The following is a 26,677-nucleotide window of genomic DNA, read 5'->3' as shown; positions in this document are numbered from 1 at the left end:
CATCCTGGAAATTGTATTATTTCTGTATACTCCATCAAAATTATATTATTTGTAACTATATCCATAGAAGTAGTGTTCTTTCTAACTGTATCCATAGAAATTGTATTCCAACTATATCCATAGCACGGAAATTAATGCATATTGAGTTTCAAGATGTTAATAGACCTCCTTTCAAACTCAGCAACCATTGTTTTGGGGAGTCAGGTTGAGTTAATTAAAGACCAAACACAGCTAGAATGGTTATACCATGCTTTTCACACACTTAGTGTACTAGGATTAAATTATGTCTTTTTCCCATAAATATTAAAAGATACTTTTCAGATTTCATTAATTTAAATTGATAAAGTTTTTCATTCATCAGATATAGCTACAAAATCTAAAAATGGTTTAAGTTGAAAATTTATTATTGGGTCAGTTTGATATTGACTTTGATATTACAAATTGTGCATGGTTGTTCTTGCTTTTTTCATCATTTTTTTCTCTCATCAAAACCAGATGACATTCATTCTGTAAATCATTCCAAATAAAGTTACAGATATTGTTTCAAGTGGAATTTGTTTTCCCAGTTAAAATATGGTATTCATTACAGTTTATTTCAAAACCTATAAACTGTCAGACATTTCTTGAATGTGAATAAAATATTCATTGATGACACTGTTTTAGGGAGAACAGAATATATCAGAGTGATCCTGTATAGCCTCATACCTTTTGCTTGCTGGCAAAATTAAAAATAATTTCTAATTAAAAAGGTATAAAATTACTTGTTTATCAATTCTATCACATCATCTAGATTTTATTTTCTCACCTGACCATAAAGTCCAGTGAGTTTATAATGATACAGCCATGTACCTGTCATGTGTCTGTCAACAGTTCAAAGTCCTTTTCAACAACCACTCAACAGTTTTGACCAAATTTTGGCACAGAGTATCCTGGCATGAAGGGCTGTCAAAAAGGAGTTAAATTCCTTTAAACAACTTCTTGTGAACAAAAAAATCACTAACTAGAATTTGATAAATTTGGCAGAAAGTATCCAGGCTTGAAGACCATTCAAATGTGTACAAATAACATTTATCTGACTTGGCTATTGCTATACTAGAAGAACTATTAAAAGACTTCTTCAAAACTGTTGACTAAAAATTGACCAAACTTGACAAAAAGCATCTTAACATGAAGACCTTTTATATATACCAATGTATTTGATCTCTCATCCAGTATGGCCACCATTACATAAGAATAGAAAACCTTTAAGTGACCTCTTCTCCAAGATTTAAGTTGGACCAGACTTGAAAGCTTTGTAAAATTTAACAAATAATTTATTTCCCTAGACTACAAAGTAAAAAACAATTAGAAAAAAGAACTTACTGTATTGCGAATTAAATCCAAATTGTAATTCAAGATTTAAAACACAAGCCCTTACAATGAAAAGTTCAAAGTGAATCACATTTCAAATCCTGATGAAAATCCAAGATGGAAGGCAATAACATATGCAGTAGTCAGTGTTGTACTGATGTGTCAACAATCTCTTGTTGAATCACAGAAAATATTATTCCAGGTTTTGAATTCTGTATAAATTCTGGTAAATATCTTTGTCCAAGAATTAATTTAGAGCACATTTGCATTTCCAGGGAAAACAATCACTTGAATTCAATAATTTGAAGAAAATAAAAATGCAGCCTCAAACTGGACATAACATAAAACAACTTGACTTCTCAAGTGTTAAGGCATGACTGATTGAATTCTTATCATAACACCAGTTATACGACTAACTAAAACGCAAAACAGATTCCGTGATGGGGTTCAAGAGTTCATCCTTTTAAAAAAAATAGAAGTTTGTTTACGAATTAACACGTGCCTCACATCACATAGTTCAGGTATGACCTTGACTCAACTAAATGATTCTTACTCTGAGAAAGAATAAAATAAAAGTAAAAAAAGTTGTTTACCAAAACTGTCACTGATTTTAAGGTTAGCAGTTAGATACAATGTGTCAATTATTAGGTATTTACATCAATGAAATAAATTTTAAAAAATTAATTAAGTCAAAAAGAACTAACTTAATTCTGAAGCAAAATCAAGTCCAGTAAACAATATTATATTACAATAATGTAATGGAATAAAAAATATTTTAAAACTAACAGACAAAAATTAATTTAAATATACATAACAACATTTACATGATTTCTTCTAAGGGATAAACAAAACTTATTTTGACCAAATTAGGCTTAAAGCATCCTGGCATACAGGAATTAAAAAAGTATACAGATGACGCTGATCTGCCATTAAATATGGCCATCATTACCCAAAGAAAAGACAACAAAATTGTATACAATTTCTTGCCCCAAACCACTGAATTGATAGAACTGATACACTACTTACTAGCATTGGAGTAACCTATAAATGACATGTTTGGGGTTATGCAGAGCTCTCCCTCTTATAAAAGGGATTTTACTAAATAATTTTAGTGTACAGGATGTATAAATTTCAATTAAGCATGTTATATAAATTAACAAAAAGATTAAATGATCAGTCTGATTTAAAACTGAAAAAAAGAAGAAATATGACAAGTAACACAGTAAGCAGATGAAGTAAGTTATGGATAAGATCAGCATGGAAAACAGTGTGTGCAGTTTTAAGGATGAATTTTGTGTCCTTTGGCTACACATTTTGCTTTCATTGCCCAACAAGAGTAGATGGTAAGAGTTCACAAATGCCGTTTAGGTAAAAAGTCTTGCCGAGTGCATATCAGCTATCAAATTACATCACGTAGTTGACTAATACTGACAAGTATTCATTCAAAAGAATACAAGCTGAGGCAACTACGGTTAACTTTCAGGAAATGGAAGGTTGGAGGGGGAGGGTGGATCTTGTAGGGTCCATGCTTGGGGCGATTCAGGCAAAATAGTTGCACGGTAATCAAACCTAACTTTTAGCTTACCATGCTGTATATCCTAAATCTATCTACTCTCACATTACTGAAAAATAATGTTATTTTACTAATGTGTAAATAAATACATATGCACAAGTACAGTGCTTTGTACATGGATTTTAGTGTTGTTAGCCTTGGGTAACAGCTGTGTTTGGTCTTCCCTGTAGCTTTACACTACTGTGGCTGCTGAATTTGGCATACAGTTCATAGAGAATTGCAGAAAATGTTACATGGTACTAACCTTGCATGCATGGGTCATGGTTATATATGCACATTGATACTGATGCCAATTAAACTGTATGTAGATCTCTCATTCTACACTGTATTACTGCACTGTAAATATGGCCACTCAATGCTGATGAAAGATACTAACCTCAAACATACAATGCACAAAAATAGGGTATATTTGAAACCATATTATAATTGGCTTTTATTAGCCAAAAACTTTTATAAAGTGACAAAGAGTATTGTGAAAGAACTAAATTTAACCAGTTTAATAGGATGAATGTCATATCATTGTTGTGTGAGGGGTTCATGGCATATTGAGGGCATATTTAATACGATGGATGTAATGCCATTTTTGTGTGAGGGATTAATGGTGTACTGAATGCTAATTTAATAAGGTGGATGTAACGCGCTTGTTGTGTGAGGGGTTAATGGCATACTGAATGCTAATTTAATAAGGTGGATGTAATGCCATTGTTGTGTGAGGGGTTAATGGCATACTGAATGCTAATTTAATAAGGTGGATGTAATGCCATTGTTGTGTGAGGGGTTAATGGTGTACTGAATGCTAATTTAATAAGGTGGATGTAACGCGCTTGTTGTGTGAGGGGTTAATGGCATACTGAATGCTAATTTAATAAGGTGGATGTAATGCCATTGTTGTGTGAGGGGTTAATGGCATACTGAATGCTAATTTAATAAGGTGGATGTAATGCCATTTTTGTGTGAGGGATTAATGGTATACTGAATGCTAATTTAATAAGGTGGATGTAATGCCATTGTTGTGTGAGGGGTTAATGGCATACTGAATGCTAATTTAATAAGGTGGATGTAATGCCATTGTTGTGTGAGGGGTTAATGGCATACTGAATGCTAATTTAATAAGGTGGCTGTAATGCCATTGTTGTGTGAGGGGTTAATGGCATATTGAGGGCTAATTTAAAAGGATGGATGTAATACCCTTGTTGTGTGAGGATCCATTGCATATTGAGGAGGGGCTAAGTGTACAGACCCTCCAATATTCCCAACACTATATCTTAAAAGACAGTTCTAAGTTTATTAGTAAATAAAACTTTAAGAAACAAAATATGGTTTTTAAGCTGATTAAAAGAACTGAAAGTTCAAATGTTATCCAAAGAATGTTTTACCTGCAAAATGATTTGTTTGAATAGACGACTGTTAGACCTTCAAAATGTTTTGATTAATCTTAATATGGACCAGGTTTCCTGGGTCCTCCCAGCTTTCTACTAGCTGGGAGGGTCAAAGACTTGCAGAAACTAAATTTTCATGCTCCGCTTTATTATTAATATTATTATTATTATTATTATTATTATTATTATTATTATTATTATTATTATTGAGTTTTATTTTATTTGGCATGACTATTAGACCTTCAAAATGTTTATTAATTAATCTTAATATGGATCAAGTTTCCTGGGTCCTCCCAGCTGTACTTGGAATCACACAGATCAGTCTATCCTTGTCAGCAAAATACTTGGTATCACACACATCAGTTTATCCTTGTCAGCTAAATACTTGGAATCACACACATCAGTTTATCCTTGTCAGCTAAATACTTAGAATCACACACATCAGTTTATCCTTGTCAGCTAAATACTTGCTATCACACACACCAGTCTATCCTTGTCAGCAAAATACTTGGTATCACACACATCAGTCTATGCTTGTCAGCAAAATAGTTGGTATCACACACACCAGAGTCTATCCTTGTCAGTTAAATACTTAGAATCACACACATCAGTCTAATTCCTTGTCAGCAAAATACTTGGTATCATATACACCAGAGTCTATCCTTGTCAGCTAAATATTTGGAATCACACACACCAGAGTCTATCCTTGCCAGGCAAATACTTGGAATCACACATACCAGAGTCTATCCTTGTCAGCTAAATACTTGGAATCACACTCATCAGAGTATATCCTTGTCAGCTAAATACTTGGTATCACACACACCAGTATCTATCCTTGTCAGCTAAATACTTGGAATCACACACACCAGAGTCTATTCTTGTCAGCCAAATACTTGGAATCACACACACCAGAGTCTATCCTTGTCAGTTAAATACTTGGAATCACACACATAAAAGTCTATCCTTGTTAGCTAAATGCTTGGAATCACACACATTAATCTATCCTTGTTAGCTAAATACTTGGAATCACAAACATGTCTATCTTTGTCTGCTAAATACTTGGAATCACACACATCAGTCTATCCTTGTTAGCTAAATACTGGGAATCACATACATCAGAGTCTATCCTTGTCAGGTAAATACTGTTTTGCAGTTTCATAATCAAACTTCAGTTCAAATTATAAATGGAGTTATCAATTGTATATATCATGCTTACAGTATTTCAGATGATACAGTACCTCCCTCATCATAAAGCTGTCAGTAAGAGCAAAAGTATCGTGCCTTATAGTTAGACCACCTTATGATGAAGTACTCTGCACATTATTCCCTTGTTATAATGCAGACAGTAGGGTCCATAGTATACTTATAGTGAGAGGACCTTATAATGAAGTACTCTGCACAGTATTCCCTTGATGTAATGCAGACAGTAGGGGCCATAGTATACTTATAGTGAGACCACCTTATAATGAAGTACTCTGCACAGTATTCCCTCATTATTATGATGCCCATGGAAGCCATTCAATACATTGCCATATTGTGAGACTGTCATATAACAAAGTACATTATACATTATATCATTATAATTATGTTCATGGAAGCCATTCAGTACATTGCCATATTGTGAGACTGTCATATAACAAAGTACATTATACATTATATCATTATAATCTTGTTCATGGAAGCCATGAAATATACTGCCTTATACTGAGACCACCCTATAATGAAGTACATTGTACAGTATGCCTTTAATTGACAGTGAATATCTAGAAATTTGATTTTTTTTTCTCGCAACCATTCCAGACTGCAATCATTCCATCTTTTTAAGGTACTTGATATGTATTTCTGGCTGTATACATACCCATGTACATGGTAGGTTGTATTATGATCCAAAATTCACAAATTAAAGTTTTCTGATAAATGATTATTTACATATTTAACAGAAGTGTTGTTTACACAGTCCTCAGTACAAATTTATACCTGAATTGCTTTATCTTTAGTAATTCCATGAAAATTTCATTAAATAAAGGGCAATGTATATAATGAAATCATCCTTGCCAAATAAAATTGTAATGGAAGATATAATTTTAGTGTGACACTTTGTGATCTTTATAGTCCTTGAACTTTTCTTCTACAGAAAGTCTCTTATTAGTTAACCAAAGCTCATTTCTTTAACCATTTAACCAAAATTCCTTTTAACCAATTAACCAATTTACCAGTTAAACTGAAATTCCCTTTCCTTGCAGTATCAGCACTTTTGTTTCATATTGTTTCATTGCATAACAACTAGATTTTCTTGACAATATACATGTAATGCTTGTCATCATTATTGACTTTAAATAATCCAGTGTTAAAATGCATACACAAGCAGATCTGGGTCTATGCAGTTTGTTTGGAGTAATCAGTAGAACAAACAACATATACCATGATCTGCCAGTGCATTATGCAGTGACAGATCAGTGTCTCTGTTGCTTGCAGTTGGACTTATAATCAAATACTTATTGGAGATTGTGAATATGTGTTATTTGCCTTATTTGACCTCATTGCAGCGGGGTCATTTAAGATTGTGGGGGTTTTGAAGAAATGTCTGTGCTGTCTTTACAGTTGTATCTAAAGAGTGAGGTGATTTTGAAAGTGAACTAACTTTATCAAAAGAATGAATAAATGAATAAATCAGATTTGAAAAGAGAGAAATTCTGTTGAGATCTGGATACAGAATTTGATGCAGGCAATGGTGACTTTTATTCACTCTGTGCTTCCTCTAGATTACATGTATTAATTCATGAAGTATATCCTGCAAGATATCTGTCATGAAAGTTACATTTTTGTTGTCAGCTGCATCAAGTATATGCTTGTTACTAAATCTTTACTGATAGAGCAAATAAATAAAACATCTAAAACACAAAACTTTTTTTCAAACTGTAAAGATATTGTTTATGAATATGATAATTCCTAAAATATGTTGCACCAAATTTTTAAAGTTCCAAATGTGTTTGCATACTGTACTAAAAATATATTGCACTAGATTTAAAGTTGCAAATTTGTTTGCATACTGTACTGAAAATATATTGCACTAGATTTAAACTTGCAAATTTGTTTGTATAATGTACTGAAAATATATTGCTGTAGATTTGAACTTGCAAATGTGTTTGCATAATGTACTGAAAATATATTGCACTAGATTTAAACTTGCAAACATGTTTGCATACTGTACTGAAAATATATTGCACTAGATTTAAAGTTGCAAATGTGTTTGCATACTGTACTGAAAATATATTGCAATAGATTTAAAGTTGCAAACATGTTTGCATACTGTACGGAAAATATATTGCACTAGATTTAAAGTTGCAAATGTGTTTGCATATTGTACTGAAAATATATTGCAATAGATTTAAAGTTGCAATCCTGTTTGCATACTGTACTGAAAATATATTCCACTAGATTTAAAGTTGCAGATGTGCTTGCATACCATATATACGTGCTTATAAACCAAGTTCAACTGTAAATAGCACAGGCCAGAACTGCTGTTGCATAATGTGTGAGTAGATCTGATTCTCTGAAGTTTGTTAGTAGTAATCAGCACAGCATAGACCCTGATCTGCCATAATTGCATCATGTGACACTAGATCAGGATGTATGTTGTTTGCAGGAAGATCTAGTGGTCAAAAGCATTTGAATTTACAGATCACTTACACATCTCACTTCTCTCCTCGTGAGTTCAAGTCTGGCCTCAGCCAAAGTGAGATCAAGTCTGGCCTCAGCCAAAGTGAGGTCAAGTCTGGCCTCAGCCAAAGTGAGGTCAAGTCTGGCCTCAGCCAAAGTGAGATCAAGTCTGGCCTCAGCCAAAGTGAGGTCAAGTCTGGCCTCAGCCAAAGTGAGATCAAGTCTGGCCTCAGCCAAAGTGAGGTCAAGTCTGGTCTCAGCCAAAGTGAGGTCAAGTCTGGCCTCAGCCAAAGTGAGGTCAAGTCTGGCCTCAGCCAAAGTGAGATCAAGTCTGGCCTCAGCCAAAGTGAGGTCAAGTCTGGCCTCAGCCAAAGTGAGATCAAGTCTGGCCTCAGCCAAAGTGAGGTCAAGTCTGGTCTCAGCCAAAGTGAGGTCAAGTCTGGCCTCAGCCAAAGTGAGGTCAAGTCTGGCCTCAGCCAAAGTGAGATCAAGTCTGGCCTCAGCCAAAGTGAGGTCAAGTCTGGCCTCAGCCAAAGTGAGGTCAAGTCTGGCCTCAGCCAAAGTGAGGTCAAGTCTGGCCTCAGCCAAAGTGAGATCAAGTCTGGCCTCAGCCAAAGTGAGGTCAAGTCTGGTCTCAGCCAAAGTGAGGTCAAGTCTGGCCTCAGCCAAAGTGAGGTCAAGTCTGGCCTCAGCCAAAGTGAGATCAAGTCTGGCCTCAGCCAAAGTGAGGTCAAGTCTGGCCTCAGCCAAAGTGAGATCAAGTCTGGCCTCAGCCAAAGTGAGGTCAAGTCTGGCCTCAGCCAAAGTGAGGTCAAGTCTGGCCTCAGCCAAAGTGAGATCAAGTCTGGCCTCAGCCAAATTGGGTATATGTGAAAGCTTTCCATCAGTATCTTCCCATGGGTTGATGGTTTTTATCTTTCCAGGTTCTTCCTCCACCAAATATATACCACTCTGCATAGTCTGTCATGTGTTGAAAAATTGTATTAAACCCCACAAAACCAAACCTATGTTGTTTGTACTTGGACTTGACATTTAAACTAGTATATATGGTTACAGACAATTTTTTCAAAATTATTATGTAGCACAAGTTTATACTAGAAATTCTGTTAAATAAACTGCAAGTTTCCAATATATGAAATTTTAATCAGAAAAACTTTTTAAATGTATTTATCGATGCTATGGTCATAAACTGAGTAAGAGAAAAAAGCAAAACTAACAAGTTTTGTAAAACTTTAAAAAAAATTTTTTTATCAAAGTGATCAAATGAAAATTTAAGAGGAACCTACCATATTATGAATTTAATCCAAAATAATCCTAAATATTCTCTGTTCAAGACCAAAAGAATTGAATGTTCTGAATGAATTCAAGATTATAAAGGGTGAAAATACATTTTGCTAATACTGTACTAGCTACCTGGCTTATTGCAAGTATCCCACATCGTAACAGAATCCACATGACCTAACCCATCCAATGGCAAATTTCTCTAAGAACCCACCTTAGCAGCCTGTCCATTGGGAAGCAACCTGAAACTCATAAATGGGTTTTATTATTATTTATTGATCCTCGCAATTGACACGCTAAATATTTTTTAAATAGAACCTATACCCTTATACAAAATTTAGAAATAGAAAATCACTACAATTTACAGTCATGAATAGAATTTACAAAAATAACAGATATACATAAAACTTAGGAAGGAAAAATAATATTAATAAATGCAATCAGATAAACCACTAAATACTAAATGATCTTCTTACATGCACTTAAACTTTATCAGTTATTATTTGTTACAAGATTCTAACCAGATTTACTTTGAAGCAGCATCAATCTCATACAGAGCTAGGATGAGTTTCACACATATTGTTAGAGTTATGGCCCTTGACCAGGTGTAACATAGGCATTGTAAATGTGCAACGATTTGAACACTTTAATTTGCACACTTATTATTAGATTTCAGTCATATTGGCAGTCGAGCTTCATTTAATGAGAGCTCACATAGATCAGAAAAGTCTGACGATGAACATGTTCTGCACATATTTGTTGCCCCTTGCTAAAATATTGGGACTTGGAAATTGTCATCCTTCATCTGTTTGTCTGTCTGATAGCTTATGAGCACTCAAGAAATCAGATTTTTCATTTGATTAGATAAATAAGCTTAGAAACATTGTTGTAAGAATAGATCAATTAGAAATGAACAGAATTATGTGGTAGTTGTTAAAATTATTGCATTTGATTAACTTGTTGTTAACCCTGCAGCATTTAACCTTTTTCTTTTATTTCAAGCTTCATCTTAAGAGCTCAAAATAGTTAAATGGTAAACAAATTTTTAGTGCATTTTTTCAGAATTATGACCCCTTGTTATCTTAGAAGAGGTATTTCAAGGGCTTGTGAACACACTTGCTTTTACATTTTTTTAAATTCCATTTCAGAAAAGTTTGTACTAAAACTTCAAACATAATCTTAAATGATTTTGATAATGACTAAAATTTTCAGAGTGATGGCCTATAATTGACTTAGACATCCCATGGAAATGAAGACACTTCAGCATTCGGTTTTCATTTTATTTTGAACCAGATTTTGCAGTGTATTTCGTCTTAAGAAACTCTCACATACTCTAAGTGATGATCGGTTTTTGCAATATTTACAGTTATTCATCAGCACATGAACACAAGCATTTATTGATCGACTTAGCATAGGCATCCAACTGGAATGTGAATATAAGTATTCACTGATTGACCTAGCATAGGCATCCAACTGGAATGTGAACATAAGTATTCATTGATTGACTTAGCATAGGCATCCAACTGGAATGTGAACATAAGTATTCACTGATTGACCTAGCATAGGCATCCAACTGGAATGTGAACATAAGTATTCATTGATTGACTTAGCATAGGCATCCAACTGGAATGTGAACATAAGTATTCATTAATTGACCTAGCATAGGCATCCAACTGGAATGTGAACATAAGTATTCATTAATTGACCAAGCATAGGCATCCAACTGGAATGTGAACATAAGTATTCATTGATTGACCTAGCATAGGCATCCAACTGGAATGTGAACATAAGTATTCATTAATTGACCTAGCATAGGCATCCAACTGGAATGTGAATATAAGTATTCACTGATTGACCTAGCATAGGCATCCAACTGGAATGTGAATATAAGTATTCACTGATTGACCTAGCATAGGCATCCAACTGGAATGTGAACATAAGTATTCATTGATTGACCTAGCATAGGCATCCAACTGGAATGTGAACATAAGTATTCACTGATTGACCTAGCATAGGCATCCAACTGGAATGTGAACATAAGTATTCACTGATTGACCTAGCATAGGCATCCAACTGGAATGTGAACATAAGTATTCATTGATTGACTTAGCATAGGCATCCAACTGGAATGTGAACATAAGTATTCATTAATTGACCTAGCATAGGCATCCAACTGGAATGTGAACATAAGTATTTATTAATTGACCTAGCATAGGCATCCAACTGGAATGTGAACATAAGTATTCATTAATTGACCTAGCATAGGCATCCAACTGGAATGTGAACATAAGTATTCATTAATTGACCAAGCATAGGCATCCAACTGGAATGTGAACATAAGTATTCATTGATTGACCTAGCATAGGCATCCAACTGGAATGTGAACATAAGTATTCATTAATTGACCTAGCATAGGCATCCAACTGGAATGTGAATATAAGTATTCACTGATTGACCTAGCATAGGCATCCAACTGGAATGTGAATATAAGTATTCACTGATTGACCTAGCATAGGCATCCAACTGGAATGTGAACATAAGTATTCATTGATTGACCTAGCATAGGCATCCAACTGGAATGTGAACATAAGTATTCACTGATTGACCTAGCATAGGCATCCAACTGGAATGTGAACATAAGTATTCACTGATTGACCTAGCATAGGCATCCAACTGGAATGTGAACATAAGTATTCATTGATTGACTTAGCATAGGCATCCAACTGGAATGTGAACATAAGTATTCATTAATTGACCTAGCATAGGCATCCAACTGGAATGTGAACATAAGTATTTATTAATTGACCTAGCATAGGCATCCAACTGGAATGTGAACATAAGTATTCATTGATTGACCTAGCATAAGCATCCAACTGGAATGTGAACATAAGTATTCATTGATTGACCTAGCATAGGCATCCAACTGGAATGTGAACATAAGTATTCATTGATTGACCTAGCATAGGCATCCAACTGGAATGTGAACATAAGTATTCATTAATTGACCTAGCATAGGCATCCAACTGGAATGTGAATATAAGTATTCACTGATTGACCTAGCATAGGCATCCAACTGGAATGTGAATATAAGTATTCACTGATTGACCTAGCATAGGCATCCAACTGGAATGTGAACATAAGTATTCATTAATTGACCTAGCATAGGCATCCAACTGGAATGTGAATATAAGTATTCATTGATTGACTTAGCATAGGCATCCAACTGGAATGTGAACATAAGTATTCACTGATTGACCTAGCATAGGCATCCAACTGGAATGTGAAAGTATTCATTAACTGATTTAGCATAGACATCCAACTGGAATGTGAACAACTATTCATTGACTGACCTAGCATAGGCATCCAACTGGAATGTGAACATAAGTATTCACTGACTTACTTAGCATAGGCATTCTACTGGAATGTGAATGTAAGTATTCATTGATTGACTTAGCATAGGCATCCAACTGGAATGTGAATATAAGTATTCATTGATTGACCTAGCATAGGCATCCAACTGGAATGTGAAAATAAGTATTCACTGACTTACTTAGCATAGGCATTCTACTGGAATGTGAATGTAAGTATTCATTGATTGACTTAGCATAGGCATCCAACTGGAATGTGAATATAAGTATTCATTGATTCACCTAGCATAGGCATCCAACTGGAATGTGAACATAAGTATTCACTAACTTAGCATAGCATCCAACTGGAATATGAACATAAGTATTCATTGATTGACTTAGCATAGGCATCCAACTGGAATGTGAACATAACCGTTGACATTTTAATTGATTTGAATCAAAGTTGCTTGGTAACTTCATAACAAGGTTTTGCATGACTTTAATGATGACAAGATTTATGTTATACTTCAAAGAGTTAGGGCCCATGAATGATTTTGAATAGGCACCACTTTGTCTTGCGAACACTATTATTGACATATTTGTTTTTGTTTCATTTCAAACCAGATTTGTTGATACAGTTCTCCGATGAGAAGACCAGAGTTTGACTATTTTACAAAGTTACAGCTCTTGATGATATCGAAATAGCCATGTGTTCCAGTCTGTTTTTAAAGCTGAACTATGTTGGATTTGGTTCCATTTCAACCAAATATCATGAAGAATCTTCTCAAACTGTCCACTGATCAACAAATTTTGATAATATTTTATGTTCTGGCTCATAATGGACTCACTTTTTCTATTGCAGTGTTACTGGTAATGGACTCGTTCACATTTTCTATTACAGTGTTACTGGTAATGGATTCATTCACATTTTCTATTGCAGTGTTACTGGTAATGGACTCTTTCAAATTTTCTGTTGTAATGTTAATGGTAATGGACTCGTTCACATTTTCTAACTTCCTATTGCATTGTTACTGGTAATGGACTCATTCACATTTTCTATTACAATGTTACTGATAATGGACTCATTCACATTTTAAATGACAGTGTTACTGGTAATGGACTTGTTCACAGTTTCTATTACAATGTTACTGGTAATGGACTCGTTCACATTTTCTATTGCAATGTTAGTGGTAATGGACTCATTCACATTTTTCTATTACAAAGTTACTGGTAATGGACACATTCAAATTTTCTGTTGCGATGTTACTGGTAATGGACTCGCTCACAGTTTCTATTACAAAGTTACTGGTAATGGACTCATTCAAATTTTCTGTTGCGATGTTACTGGTAATGGACTCATTCACATTTTATATTGCAATGTTACTGATAATGGACTCGTTCACATTTTATATTATAGTGTTACTGGTAATGGACTCATTCACATTTTATATTATAGTGTTACTGGTAATGGACACATTCACATTTTCTATTACAGTGTTACTGGTAATGGACTCATTCACAGTTTCTATTACAGTGTTGCTGGTTATGAAGCTTCATATTAGTCAATCACAGATGATGTAAATTTCAAGAAAGCTATTGACCATAATTTCTTGAGGTTTTTATTTGCATTTAATTGTCTCAGTATTACGCCCTGTTTGCAATGCTTTAACCCTTTGTTATAGACAGTTGGGGGCAATGGCCATGTTAGTGCCAAAATTTACTTTTCTGAGTAAGTGATATGTGGATGTATTCAATTTTTTTATGTTTAGCATGTTACTCATCAATGCATTTTTGGTGTTTTACCAGAATACTTGTATAATGTAAACCTGATAAGTTTAATTCTAGCTTGCAGTTCTGTAGAAGCTGATTCTCTTCTAAAACCATTGCATTGTTTGTGTTGTTTGCACGTGTTGCTATCATGCTTGTTATGGATAAAGTGTTCCAATATTATGAATGGACTTGATATGTAAGGCATGTCATGAGTTACAATCAGGTTTCATATGCTATCTTTTAATGATGAATGGAACAACTGTTAAATTGTCCCTTTGCCCAAATTGTTTTATTTTGAACCAGTTTGATTCCTTCCTTACAGTGACCAGCCAGTCGATCGTCCAGAGACTGTTAGAGGATCCCTGCATTATCTGTTTGATGCCGTGATGCCATTCCTTCAGGTATCATGCTCTGGAAATTCTACTTCATATACCTGTATACAATATGTTATCTTTTGTATAAAACATTCACCTGCAAAAAGCATCAGCCCACATGTGCTGTTGCATATGGTACTATCAAACATCAGCCCACATATGCTCTTATGTATGGTATTTTCAAAATCAAGATATGAACTGTTTGTCAGTATGAACTCTGATTTTCAGGCACATTACATAGTGGTTCATCAGGGTCTTTACTGTTCACCACTGAAGACCATGTTTACATGGAAAAATACAGTAATGCATTTTTAAAGTGTTGGTAAAGAGGCCATCTAGAGATAATGATGAGAGTGTACAGTATAGACCTGTATCGAGTATTTTTAAAGTATTGAAAGCACAGAACCATTTTCAACCAAATTTGGTACAGATTATCTTAAAATTAAGATTTTTCATTGTTGTAAAACTAACTTCGATCAAATATGGTCAGGGCCAGCAATTTGATGTATACTGTCCTAAAATTAAGGCTTTTCAGTTTTGTAGAATTGACATTAATCAGAAGGTTAACCTGATAATTTTGGTCAGAGGTCATGGTCGTCTTGACTGGAAGAAAAAAATCATGTTTTCATTATAACTTTAGTTCCAGACTAGACACATTGACCAATGTTTATAGTGGGCTCGCACTTATTGTATGGCAAAGATGTATATACTGATTTAGGGGTAAAAATTTGATGGTCAAACTCCTTGTTTGAGGAATGAAGAAGAATGGTTTCTGCACATAAATTTAAGTTATGAACCACATAATATAATAACATTTAGTGGATGACTTGCATATGGGGTAAGAAAGAAGTCTATTCACTTTGTATCCAAGGATCAAAGGTCAGTGTTACTGGTTAAAAAAAGAAAAAGTTTGTGCATAACTTTAGTTCTAAGACAGTGTATTATGATCAGAGTTTGAAGAAAATCTGCACTTGTGCAGTGGAAGATGCCTATTGATTTTGTCATCAAAAGGTCAAAGGTTAAGGTCATTGTGACTCAGATAAAAATTCGTTTTTTTTTTCTGAATAACTTTTGTTTTAGAATAAGTTCTGTGACCAAGTGTTGTGGATGGGTTGCACTTAGGGTGATACAGCAACCTATTGATTTTGTTGTCTAAAGGTCAGAGATCACTGTCATCATATGTAAAAATAGAAAATAATGATTTTTGCACATTAAGTTTAGTGGTCTAAATGTGTGCAGAGAAGTTTATTAAACAACAGGCAGATTGATTATGTGCCATCTATAACATTTATGTTATGTAGTGCTGAAGAAAGGCTCTTAAGATTTTGTTAAGCTGATATGTATCTCACCTCCGCCACCCCTTTCTTTTCCTCTGGACAATTGTGTCATTTTGTCTCCCACTTACTTCATGATGAGCCCACCCATCATGTTGTTATGGGGTTACCTGTATTATGGAGCATGTTAAAAGAAGTCACATCATAGATCTTTGCATTTTGATTTTTAAATCTGCGATTATTTAAGAACACCATACCTTTCATATAGAAACAGATTCACTTCATGTTTCCTATACACCTACATACATAGTTAAACGGGTGTAAAGATTATCAAAGTGACTAAGTAAAAGGGGTTATATTGAACAGATAGTCTGTTTCTGAAAGCATATAATAAACTGATTTATTTTATCAGTGACACCTAATGTACTTGACCTTCATGAATGGTTGGTCATGAAAAGCAGGTTTTCACATTAACAGATTCGAGTGTACATGTTATATTTCTCTCTGTTGAAATTTTGAATGTTGTTTGTTTCAGGTTTTCTGTAGGACTTATTACCAACCTGATCCTGCCATGTTTCCAAAGGAACCCGGATATATGGATGCTCTAGCACATGACTTTAGAGTAAGTCCACCAGTCATCATCATTCATTGTTGTATCAAATTCAGTTTGCTGTATGTCTTATGTCACTTGTTTAGGCTCAAATAAACAGTAACACAAGAAAGAGTGAAAACAACAAGCTTTAAAAATTATACAATAATTTATTTCCCTGGAAAAATTCTGTAAAATGAAAAAATATGAACTTGTGGTTGTATTAAATCAAATCCAAAAATAATCCAAGAATAATCCAAGAATAAAATTTTAGTAGTCCTAATAACAAAATGTTCTAATGATTTCGTGTTTGAATCCCAATGAAGAATCCAAGATGGAAGATGATGAGGTATGCTGCAATCTGTAGTGTTGAAGTTTACAGTTCCTTGTAGAAACAAGTATTATCACTATGGTTTTGGATAGCTGAATAAATTTTTATACAAAACTGTCCTTGTTCCACAATATTACATGAGCACATGTATTTACCAGAAAAATAACAGGGTTAATATTTTTGAATCCCAGTAATTTGAAATAACTCCAAACCAAGTAATCTGAAATAACTCCAAACAGCACAACATACAACTAACAGTTTAACAGCCCAGCTTCTACTGAGATTAATTCTCCAAAACATGGGTTATATGGTCTTTCTAAAATGTAAACAAGGGTCATGTGATTATCTTCTGGAAGGTTATAGAAGCAGGTACTTGTTACAGATCATGTTTAACCAGTGTGACCCTGATGAAAACCAATCATTTTTACCCTAAGAAATAAAAAATTTAAAAAATTGTTTACATCTTAAAGACAAAGTCCCATCATGACCTTGGAAACAACCAATCATTTTAAAATAAAATAGAACTTGTTTACAAAGGTTGCTACAAATTCTGAAACATGGTCAGGATTTAGGTCAACACCTGGTGTTTATAAACTAACAGTCAAGGTCAAACTATTTTCTAAAATAAGTATCATCTCTGCTGAATAAATTTACATTACAATATCATGTAATGAAAAATATATAAAAAAATTAAAACTGACAATTAAATTGAAATAGATATAATTAAATCAAATATACACAACAGTATGTACTTGCTTATAAGTTGTATACAACTGCAAACTACATAGATTCAGATCCTAACATGTTGGTACATTATACATTGGCAGATCAGGGTCTATATTGTTTTCATTTGGACTCGACTGATAAGCAGTTATATATGGGAACTGGTAATAAATTACAGAAGATGAGTGTTGAAATATTTTGTCCAAGTATGAGCCAATGAAATAAAAGAGAGCCTGGCCTCTAATCATGGCACAGGAAAATAAAGCTTGTCTATAAAATTATGGTTTATCTTACAACAAACATCGCTTACATTCGGTGTATTCATCTTGTCACTGAAATTCATGGAAGCCTTATGGATTGGAGCATGCAGGCAAGACAATGGTTGTCATAGCTCAGGGACCCAGGTTTGATTCTCAATTGGGGGGCAAATTATAAATCTTTTATAATATATATCTTTTGGAAATGTTTATTTGTCCCATGCATGATATTTTTCCCTAAAATAATTAACATAACCAAAAACTGTTGTTGAAATTTCTTATAATAAGCAATTAACATCTTGTTATTAATTGTAAATAAAATAATAAGAAAATATTTATGTATTTAATAAATTGATCTGTGAGATAATGGGCACATGTTTGTTCTGGATTTGCTGCTGCTTCAGTTTTAGTATTATACATTCATTGTTCACCTTTCCCTCACTGGAATTATTACAAACTCGAGGAAGAAATTTTGTAAAGATGTACCACCTTAAAAAATCTTGGACCGTAGAAGGGAATGTGGTTTATATTATACATTTTGATGATATGGTTTAAGGATTTTTTATGTGTTACTTGTATCTTTAATATTGTATACATCTTACAGGATTTTAGAATTTATACATTTTATGTTTTATATTGTTGTACTTCATGCTTATATTTATTTTCCAAGGGTTATTTTACTAAAGTTTTCGTTTTCATTTTTACATTTTGCTAGACTTTACCTTTAGTTGACACCATATAGCTACCATTCTGCAGAGGTGCCATAAAACTCCACTATATTCATACCCTTCTCCAATTTTTGTTAAAAAAAGTTTTTTTTTTCCTTACAAATTTAGTGTTAAATCTTATCCTTCAACATTATTCTGTACTTTTCAAAGCCTCCCAAAAAAGTGTTTTATAGGTTATAATTGAGGTTGGTTTTCTTGCTTCCATCATTTTCATTAAGTCTAATGAAACCTAGACTGTATTTTGTTTTGTTTTTCCTACATAAACTGCCACATATTAGGTATATTCAGATCAAATTTCCATCTTGGACTTCACCGCAAGTGTCAGTTGGGCATTATTTATACTTGGGGTTGTAAATCTGATTGCTAATAAAGAATAATTTTCAGAGGCTGAAGGATAAATCAAGTTTATGATGTCAGGCTCCTTCTTTTTTTGGAAGTACTTACATACTTTTCAGGGCTGAAAACTGTTCTGGTCGCAGACATTTTTGGAGAAATTTTCCACAAAGTAACTGGGTCTGGATAAGTGGTATTGAAGTTGCACAAACTAGCATGTAATTGTTTTTGTTGTAGCATGTTCTTAAATCTGTGTATTTTTTATTTAGTTTGTGGGCAAAAATATTGTACTTGAACATGACCAGAAAATTAATTCAGTTTTACTATTTGTTCTGTAGTTCATAAACCAGCAGAGCTTATGTCTTGGTCTGTTTTCCATCATCCATCCATCTGTTAGCACGAGTTTGTTATAACTGCTCCTCCTAAACTACTTGGAGGATTGCCATGAAACTTTACACAGACATTCATCCCTTGGTCCAAAATGGTACTGCACAGACACTCATCCCATGGTCCAAAGGGGTGCTGCACAGACATTCATCCCTTGGTCCAAAGAGGTGCTGCGCAGTCATTCATCCCTTGGTCCAAAGGGGTGCTGCACAGACATTCATCCCTTGGTCCAAAGGGGTGCCACACAGACATTCATCCCTTGGTCCAAATGGGTGCTGCACAGACATTCATCCCTTGGTCTAAAGGGGTGCTTCACAGACTTTCATCCCTTGGTCCAAAGGGGTGCTGCACAGACATTCATCCCTTGGTCCAAAGTGGTGCTGCACAGACATCCAATATGGTGACCACAGTGGTCCTCTTGAAAATCTTGTTATTGCTACTCCTCCTAATTGGATAGTAACATCAACATAAGAATTTCACTGAATGACATCTTATGATATCTAGTTGGTCCTAAATGATAATGGGACTGAGCTGATGTCCAATATAGCTGCTACTATGAGTCACTGTCTTAAAATCTTGTTATAGCTGAATGGAAAGTGATATTTACATGGGGTTTTCACCAGAAGACTTCTTTTAATGTCTAGTTTCTAAATATATGTCAGAGGACATAGTTCTGGGTGTTGGGTTTACAGATCATAATTTGCTGCTAAAAAAATGTTAACTTTGTATTTTGAAAATACATGGAAGAATGTGTTGTTTTAAGGCTTATCACATCAGCTGGAATGACTTGTAAAAGTTTGTCATGAAAATAGTTCTCCAATAATCAAAATTTTACTGAAATATTAGCATGTGTATATGTTTCACTGCTAAATTTACAATACTTCCATCATTGTTGCTCTTTATCTTGTTACTTTAATCAATTTTCTGTGTGGGTATTAATTAATTATATGGTTAGTGATACTACATAATCATCATTTTGGTTTCAGAATTTTCTATTTCTATAAACTATCATTTGTATTTCAGAGTTTCCTGGAGGTCATAGCACCCCTAATTGGCATCGAGTCTCAGATGAAAAAACTAATCAAATGTATGCGCACACTCTTCTCCTCCACCACCCTCCCAACTGAGGTTAGTTGTTTAGAAAAAAAACTTGCAGAACTGAGCAAAAGAGAACATTTATTCAGTACTTTAGGCCTTCAGCCCATAAAACATAACATAATAAACAGAGTATAATTCACAGTGCACCATAAACAGTATAGTAAAATATGCTTGCTTACATGTTGATATTGATTCTTTTTAACAGCTCATCTCTTAGTTTAATATCAAAATACATAAGTTTTGAAACATTTGTAAATAGATCATATTTTCTTTTCCTACATTAATACTGGATATTTCATTATGTGGTACCAAAAACATGATATTTTAACAACTGGTGAAGCCATGAGTTAAAATATATAAGTTTGGTTCCACAAGATGAAATATATCCGGTATTAATGTAGGAAAAGAAAAGTTTCTTTTTATTGCATACCAAATTTGCTCCAGAATCAAAGTTTAGAAGATTAAACACACTCTTCTGCACAACACACTCACCCCCACCTCTGTTCTGTAAATTACCTCACTTTCCTAGCCCAATCATATAAATATACGTGACTTTAGAAAATGGTAGGATTGGGTTGACATAATCAGTCCCAGTAAATTATATTTTGTGATTTTGTAAACTAATTGACCCTATCTGAAAACAATGCAAGTCCAATTCAGCAATGCATCACAATGGGTTTTTGTCCTTGCCAAGGAAGGAAGGGGAAATAACTTCAGGGAGTGCAAATGGCGTCTGGTCAAATTTCATTATCCAAGATTGTAGGCACACACAATCAAATGTCACGTGGCATAATGGGAATCTTATATTTTTCAGATGAGAAAATATAGGAGTTGAAACAAATATGAAAATTATTGCACCAATAGGTCTCTATATTTCACACATAAATATTTAATAGTAAGGCTTATTTACTGAGAGGACATTAAATTTGTAAATTTAACTGATCGGTTGATATTATGCATCTCCTTCAGATATTTCCATCTGAAAATAGTATAAGATGTACATCTACATACAAAATGATACTCGTCTTCTATGCATTTGAAGTTTTCTTTAAGACAGTTTGCAAACTTGTTGATCTCTTTCAATTTTAGTGTGTCTTCAGTTGTTAAATCATGTTTAGAACATCAAAGAAACAAATGCTTTTCTGAAAATGAAAGGTAGATCTAATGTTTAATGTTTATCAGTATCCAATAACAACTTGTACTGACTATAATAAACAAATTTTGTAGAATAACCTTTTTTATTTGAGCAGATCTGTAAAAGGGAATCAAATAGACATTTGAACATATTTAGAACACTCATTTCTTGTGCTAGCCATGCTGAACAAAAACCATGAGAGAATACAACTCTACTGGCCCATGTGCTTTTGCCTGACATCATCCAGTTTTATTAACATAATATAACATCGGAAAGGATATGTGCTTGTCGGTATATACTCAAATCACATTCACCAAGACTAACATAATTATTCACAGTATTTGGTACATAAAGATATCTTTTACAAAACCTGTAATGAATTACTTCTCTTTTGGGTGAATATCTGCAATGAATTACTTCTATTTCAGGTGAATATCCGTAATGAATTCTATTTCGGGTGAATATCTGTAATGAATTACTTCTATATTGGGTGAATATCTGTAATGAACTACTTCTATTTCGGGGTGGGTCGGTGGTTCTTTCCGGGGTTTTCCCGGTTCTTCCTCCACCATTAATACTGGCCGCCATGTATAGCCTATCTTGTGCTGGAGAATGGCGTTAAACCCTATAACAACAACAACAACAACTTCTATTTCGGGTGAATATTCATTCCACCATATATCTGATCTGTAACATAATATTGGTTTCAACTGTTACAGTAATGATTTGAAGTCTCATACATACATATCTGTGTACATGTGATATCATCTAGTACATTTTGGAATATCCAGATTCAGAGTTCAAATCAAAGTGGAAAATATCATTAGGCCATTTTCATTGACATTATGGGTTTCTTAAATATATTTTATAGCAAAGATTCTGCTTTAGTGACTTTAGTCCCTTTCAGAGTTGAAATATTTTGCTATCAGATCTTCATCATGGTTGTCCAAAACATGTATTAACTGTTTAAACTATGCAATCATTACGTACACAACATGAAATGAGATAAAAGTCCAGTCTGAAATAGTTTTGATTTGTTGGTCAGATTCATGTGTTAATGTATTACTAAACAGAATGTTCCATCATAGTTATGCACAATTATAAAAATTATATTCAGAATATTATATATATATATATATATATATATATATATATATATATTATGCAGCTTCTGAAAGTACTAAAATCAGATATTTTTGTATTAATATGTCCGTTGCTATTCATAGTTCTTAGTTATCCATTCATTGTCTACACTTTTTTGGGAGCAAAACTCCAAAACTGTTCATGTTACCCCTTAAATTTGGTGTGTTTGTCAGACTTAGTGGTGTGGATATACCTTTTAATATTCACAGTTCTTCAGTTTCATTATTTTAATGCTTTTGTCTGTCTGTCTGTTTATCCATCCATCCATCATTAACATTTTTGTTTTAGACCAAAGCTCCAAAATCTTTCAATTAATTAAACTTTATACTAGTATAATTGTAGATAATAGTCTGGCCGATAAAAATTATTTAGTTTCAGTCCTTATAGATTTCCATCAGTCCATCCACCCATCCAGCTCTCATTGGCAAAAGTCCAGAACCACTCGATATATCCCTCAAGACACTTGATATGTGTGTGTTATATGTACTGGTAATTAATCATAAAACAATATTATATTTATTAGGATTACTGTTAAATATGTAATATTTAAGAAAAAATATATATTTTTACGAATATTTTCTTTTTTGTATTTTGCCTGGAAAATATGTTTTCTTGGGACTAAAATGTGTGATGTTAAAGATAAGAATATCATGTTTCATTTCATGAAAACTAACAGGTGGGATAAAGTTGGAATTTTTTAAATTTGATGAAAATTTCAGTCTTTGGGGTTATTTTTTTTTAAATTAATAAATATTTAGGGAATTAAACATAAAGGTGATAATGCATTTATTTATATATGGTTCTACACACCCAAGGTTGTGTTGCAACTACTGAAATGCCAAGATCAAACAGCCATTATAATTACCCACTGAATAATTAAGAATGCTTTTAAGCTTGGGCTTATTGCCATTTTTTGGCAAAAAATAAAATGCTATTGTCCACAGTTTTGAAGCCATAGTTTTCATCAGATGTTTCCAGTTATTCCTTTTGTTATTGTTCTAAATGACTTCAGTTTAACTTTTTCAGTTGGTTGAAATCTATAGTACAAGTCACGTTGGTCATGTATGCGCATTTACACATTTTAAATGAAAAATAAATTATTCTTTTAAAATTTAACACTAATTGTCTTTAACCAAAGTCTATTCAATCATGAATAAATACACTAGACATGTTGTTGGTGGTGGTGCTATTCGCAACTTTATTGTTTATATGACATCTGCCAAAATATTACTGGTCAATTCAATATTAAATGATTGATACCAAGATAAGATCTTAACCATTCAATCACATAGACCCAAAGGTGGAAAAGTGTACCTTCTACACTCTGGAGATGATAAATTAAAAATGCAAGACTGGGCTTGCGATGATTATATATATGTGGGTCAATAAAAGGTGACAATTATATTCCTCTTAAGAATCCATCATTATTTGCTTGATACTGCAATCTAAGGTGACTCTAAAGGTACCGACCAGTTTCAACAAAGAGCTACATGATCAAAGACATTGATTTAACATTAGTTCATTACATTAGAGATCAGTCGTTACATTTTCAAAGACCACATGGCAACAATGGAAAAGATAACCTGACTGAATACAGAATAACACTGCCTTCATTTCTACAAACAAGGAAACAAAAGACTTCTACACAACACCCGAGTAACATTTTACAAGCAGATGGCAAACAAAGTATACCAAGGTGTGATGAACCCAAGAAATGCCAAACAAGTAAAAAAACATATGACATCTTTATAACAAAAATCAACAACTCTCACATGATGAAATTTATAGTACCTTACAATTGGCACGTCACTCTGAAGGTGTGTTTCATGACATAACTATTTACCCACATTTTGTCAAAACTAAACAAAGTTTTAATCGTGAAATCCAATGAATCTGTGCTCTTGTTGTATGATATAATGTTTAACATAGGTGAGTTTTATGTTTCTGTACATGTTTTCAAGCACGTGCTTTCCAATGTAGCATAACAATAATAATCCCAGCAGGCAACAGTAACAATCCCAGCAGGCATTAGTAACAATCCCAGAAGATTTCCTGATTCATGACCGCAAGAGCAACATAGTTCACAACAAGTTTTGGAAAACAGTGGCATGATTAGTTACAAACTTAAAGAAAACCAATCCTGTTATTGTCACAAACTGCAAACAAGCTATCAATAATGCCATTCTAGGTAACCTATGTCAAGCCAAATTTATGCACTGTTGGAACCATATAAAAAAGACATTAAATACTGGCTTAAAGACCAATGTGCTAAAATGGAAGACAACACTGAATATTCAAGTCAGGTAAAGGACTTTAAAGATCTGTACAACAGATTTTCTGTTCATCGCACTTTTTCTTGATTATTTTTAAATCTATTTAAAAGATAATACCCAATACAACATGCATGCTGTTGGGTACTAAAAGATACTGAAGTCTACAACCCATACGCTGGTGTTACAAATAACATTTGGAAGGTATGAACACAGTGACCTTATTGACTGGAAGAAGTACCCCATGACAGTGTTGTTCTGACTTGCATCTAAATGCAAAACTACTGTGTTCACAAACTTCCACATGGATTTTGTGTTGTTATAAATTACAGGCTAAAATTACTTCACTCGATAAAGAGAAGTATGTGTGTGTGATTTGGATTTTTAACATAGTTTTTAAAAAATTTCAGTCATATTGCTACGATGTTTTCAGTGTGGCAGGTTATAGAGATATCTAGCACTGGGGCATCATGCTGCAGACATGTAGCATGATGTCCCACCCAGTCACATTATCCTGACACCAGGTCAACCAGTCCTAACACTAACCTCTTAATGCTGAGTGCCAAGCGAGGCAGCTGCTTGTTCCATTGTCTTTGGTATGACTCACCTGCAGTTTGAACCCCCTGACTTCCCACATTGAAGGCAGACACTCTAACTACTTAGCCCACCACAGCGGTCTGATAGAGAAGAAGTGCACATACCCAGAATGTATGTGAGCCAAAGACATCAAATTAAAATGGAAATGTTAAATGGGGACAAACACAACAACAAAGAAGTAACCCTGACACTGAGACTAATACAAATGCAACCATGATAAAGCCAGAATCAACACACTTCTCCACATAACTTGCTCTCACAGTGGTATATGAGAAAAAAAATGACCATGTTCCTGAAGCTGGGTCCTTCATAGTGGAAGGTTCTAGGGTAACTAGTATGCTATTCAGTGACATCAAAAGAAAACCTGCTTCTATCTATCTCTTGGCACATGTTGCCACATCGTGGCTGCTAGGCTGAGCATTGGCATCAACAATATAACAGAGACATGGTTTTTAAACTTAACTTTGCAAGAACACTAGGGAACGTCTTGAGAAGAAAGCTAGCAAAACAACCACGACCATGTGACAGAAATGACATTTCCCTAATACAAGTACCGGATTCTGCAGCAAAACAAGCCTCTTTCATATCTTCAGCAAACAACGACATGTTGAAAACACCTAGCTCCATTATCAAGAGGCAGTGCAAATAACTGTTTCGATATTCAAAGAAGAAAATCAAGTTCAAGAGCCCTCTTCAAAACAGCTTTGCTGGAAATGTACCACAAACACCAGTGTCACCAATTAAGCAGTCCAGCTGCATTTCTACACCTCATTGCAATGTTCCAAAATCACTGGAAAGTTCTCTCATGGCTGCTTCCAGAATTGCCACTCTCTGTACAGAAATATACCATTGCAGCAAAACCACTCAAATACTTCAGTTACAAAATCTTCAAAAAGTTATCCTTTACCATGTTTTCTGAATTCTCCCAATTTGAAAGCCAAGAAAAGAATCTGGGCCAGTTTCCAAAATTCTACATTGTTTTTCAAACACAAAAGTGACAATTTAAACGTTGCTGCGAAACAATCAGTTTTGCTCAACCTCTGTTAAAGCTCAAGTTTCCTCATATCGATGTCTTTCA

The 26,677-nt window shown here is 34.0% G+C and overlaps 1 protein-coding gene across 1 annotated transcript in view; it reads left to right on the top strand.

The window, feature by feature from the left end:
- Window positions 1–26,677, top strand: part of LOC149798873 (inositol 1,4,5-trisphosphate-gated calcium channel ITPR2-like) — a 367,714-nt gene that overhangs the window by 220,949 nt on the left and 120,088 nt on the right. The window contains exons 39-41 of the mRNA XM_089957788.1: window positions 14,683–14,761; window positions 16,544–16,630; window positions 20,380–20,484. Coding sequence (XP_089813914.1) covers window positions 14,683–14,761; window positions 16,544–16,630; window positions 20,380–20,484 — 271 coding nt within the window. The remainder of the gene's footprint in view (window positions 1–14,682; window positions 14,762–16,543; window positions 16,631–20,379; window positions 20,485–26,677) is intronic.

Source organism: Sinohyriopsis cumingii, chromosome 5, assembly GCF_028554795.1.
Source record: "Sinohyriopsis cumingii isolate HCF-2022 chromosome 5, ASM2855479v2, whole genome shotgun sequence".
Taxonomy (NCBI): domain Eukaryota; kingdom Metazoa; phylum Mollusca; class Bivalvia; order Unionida; family Unionidae; genus Sinohyriopsis; species Sinohyriopsis cumingii.
Note: the sequence above shows the minus strand (reverse complement) of the source record. Positions and strands in the feature narration are given on the sequence as shown.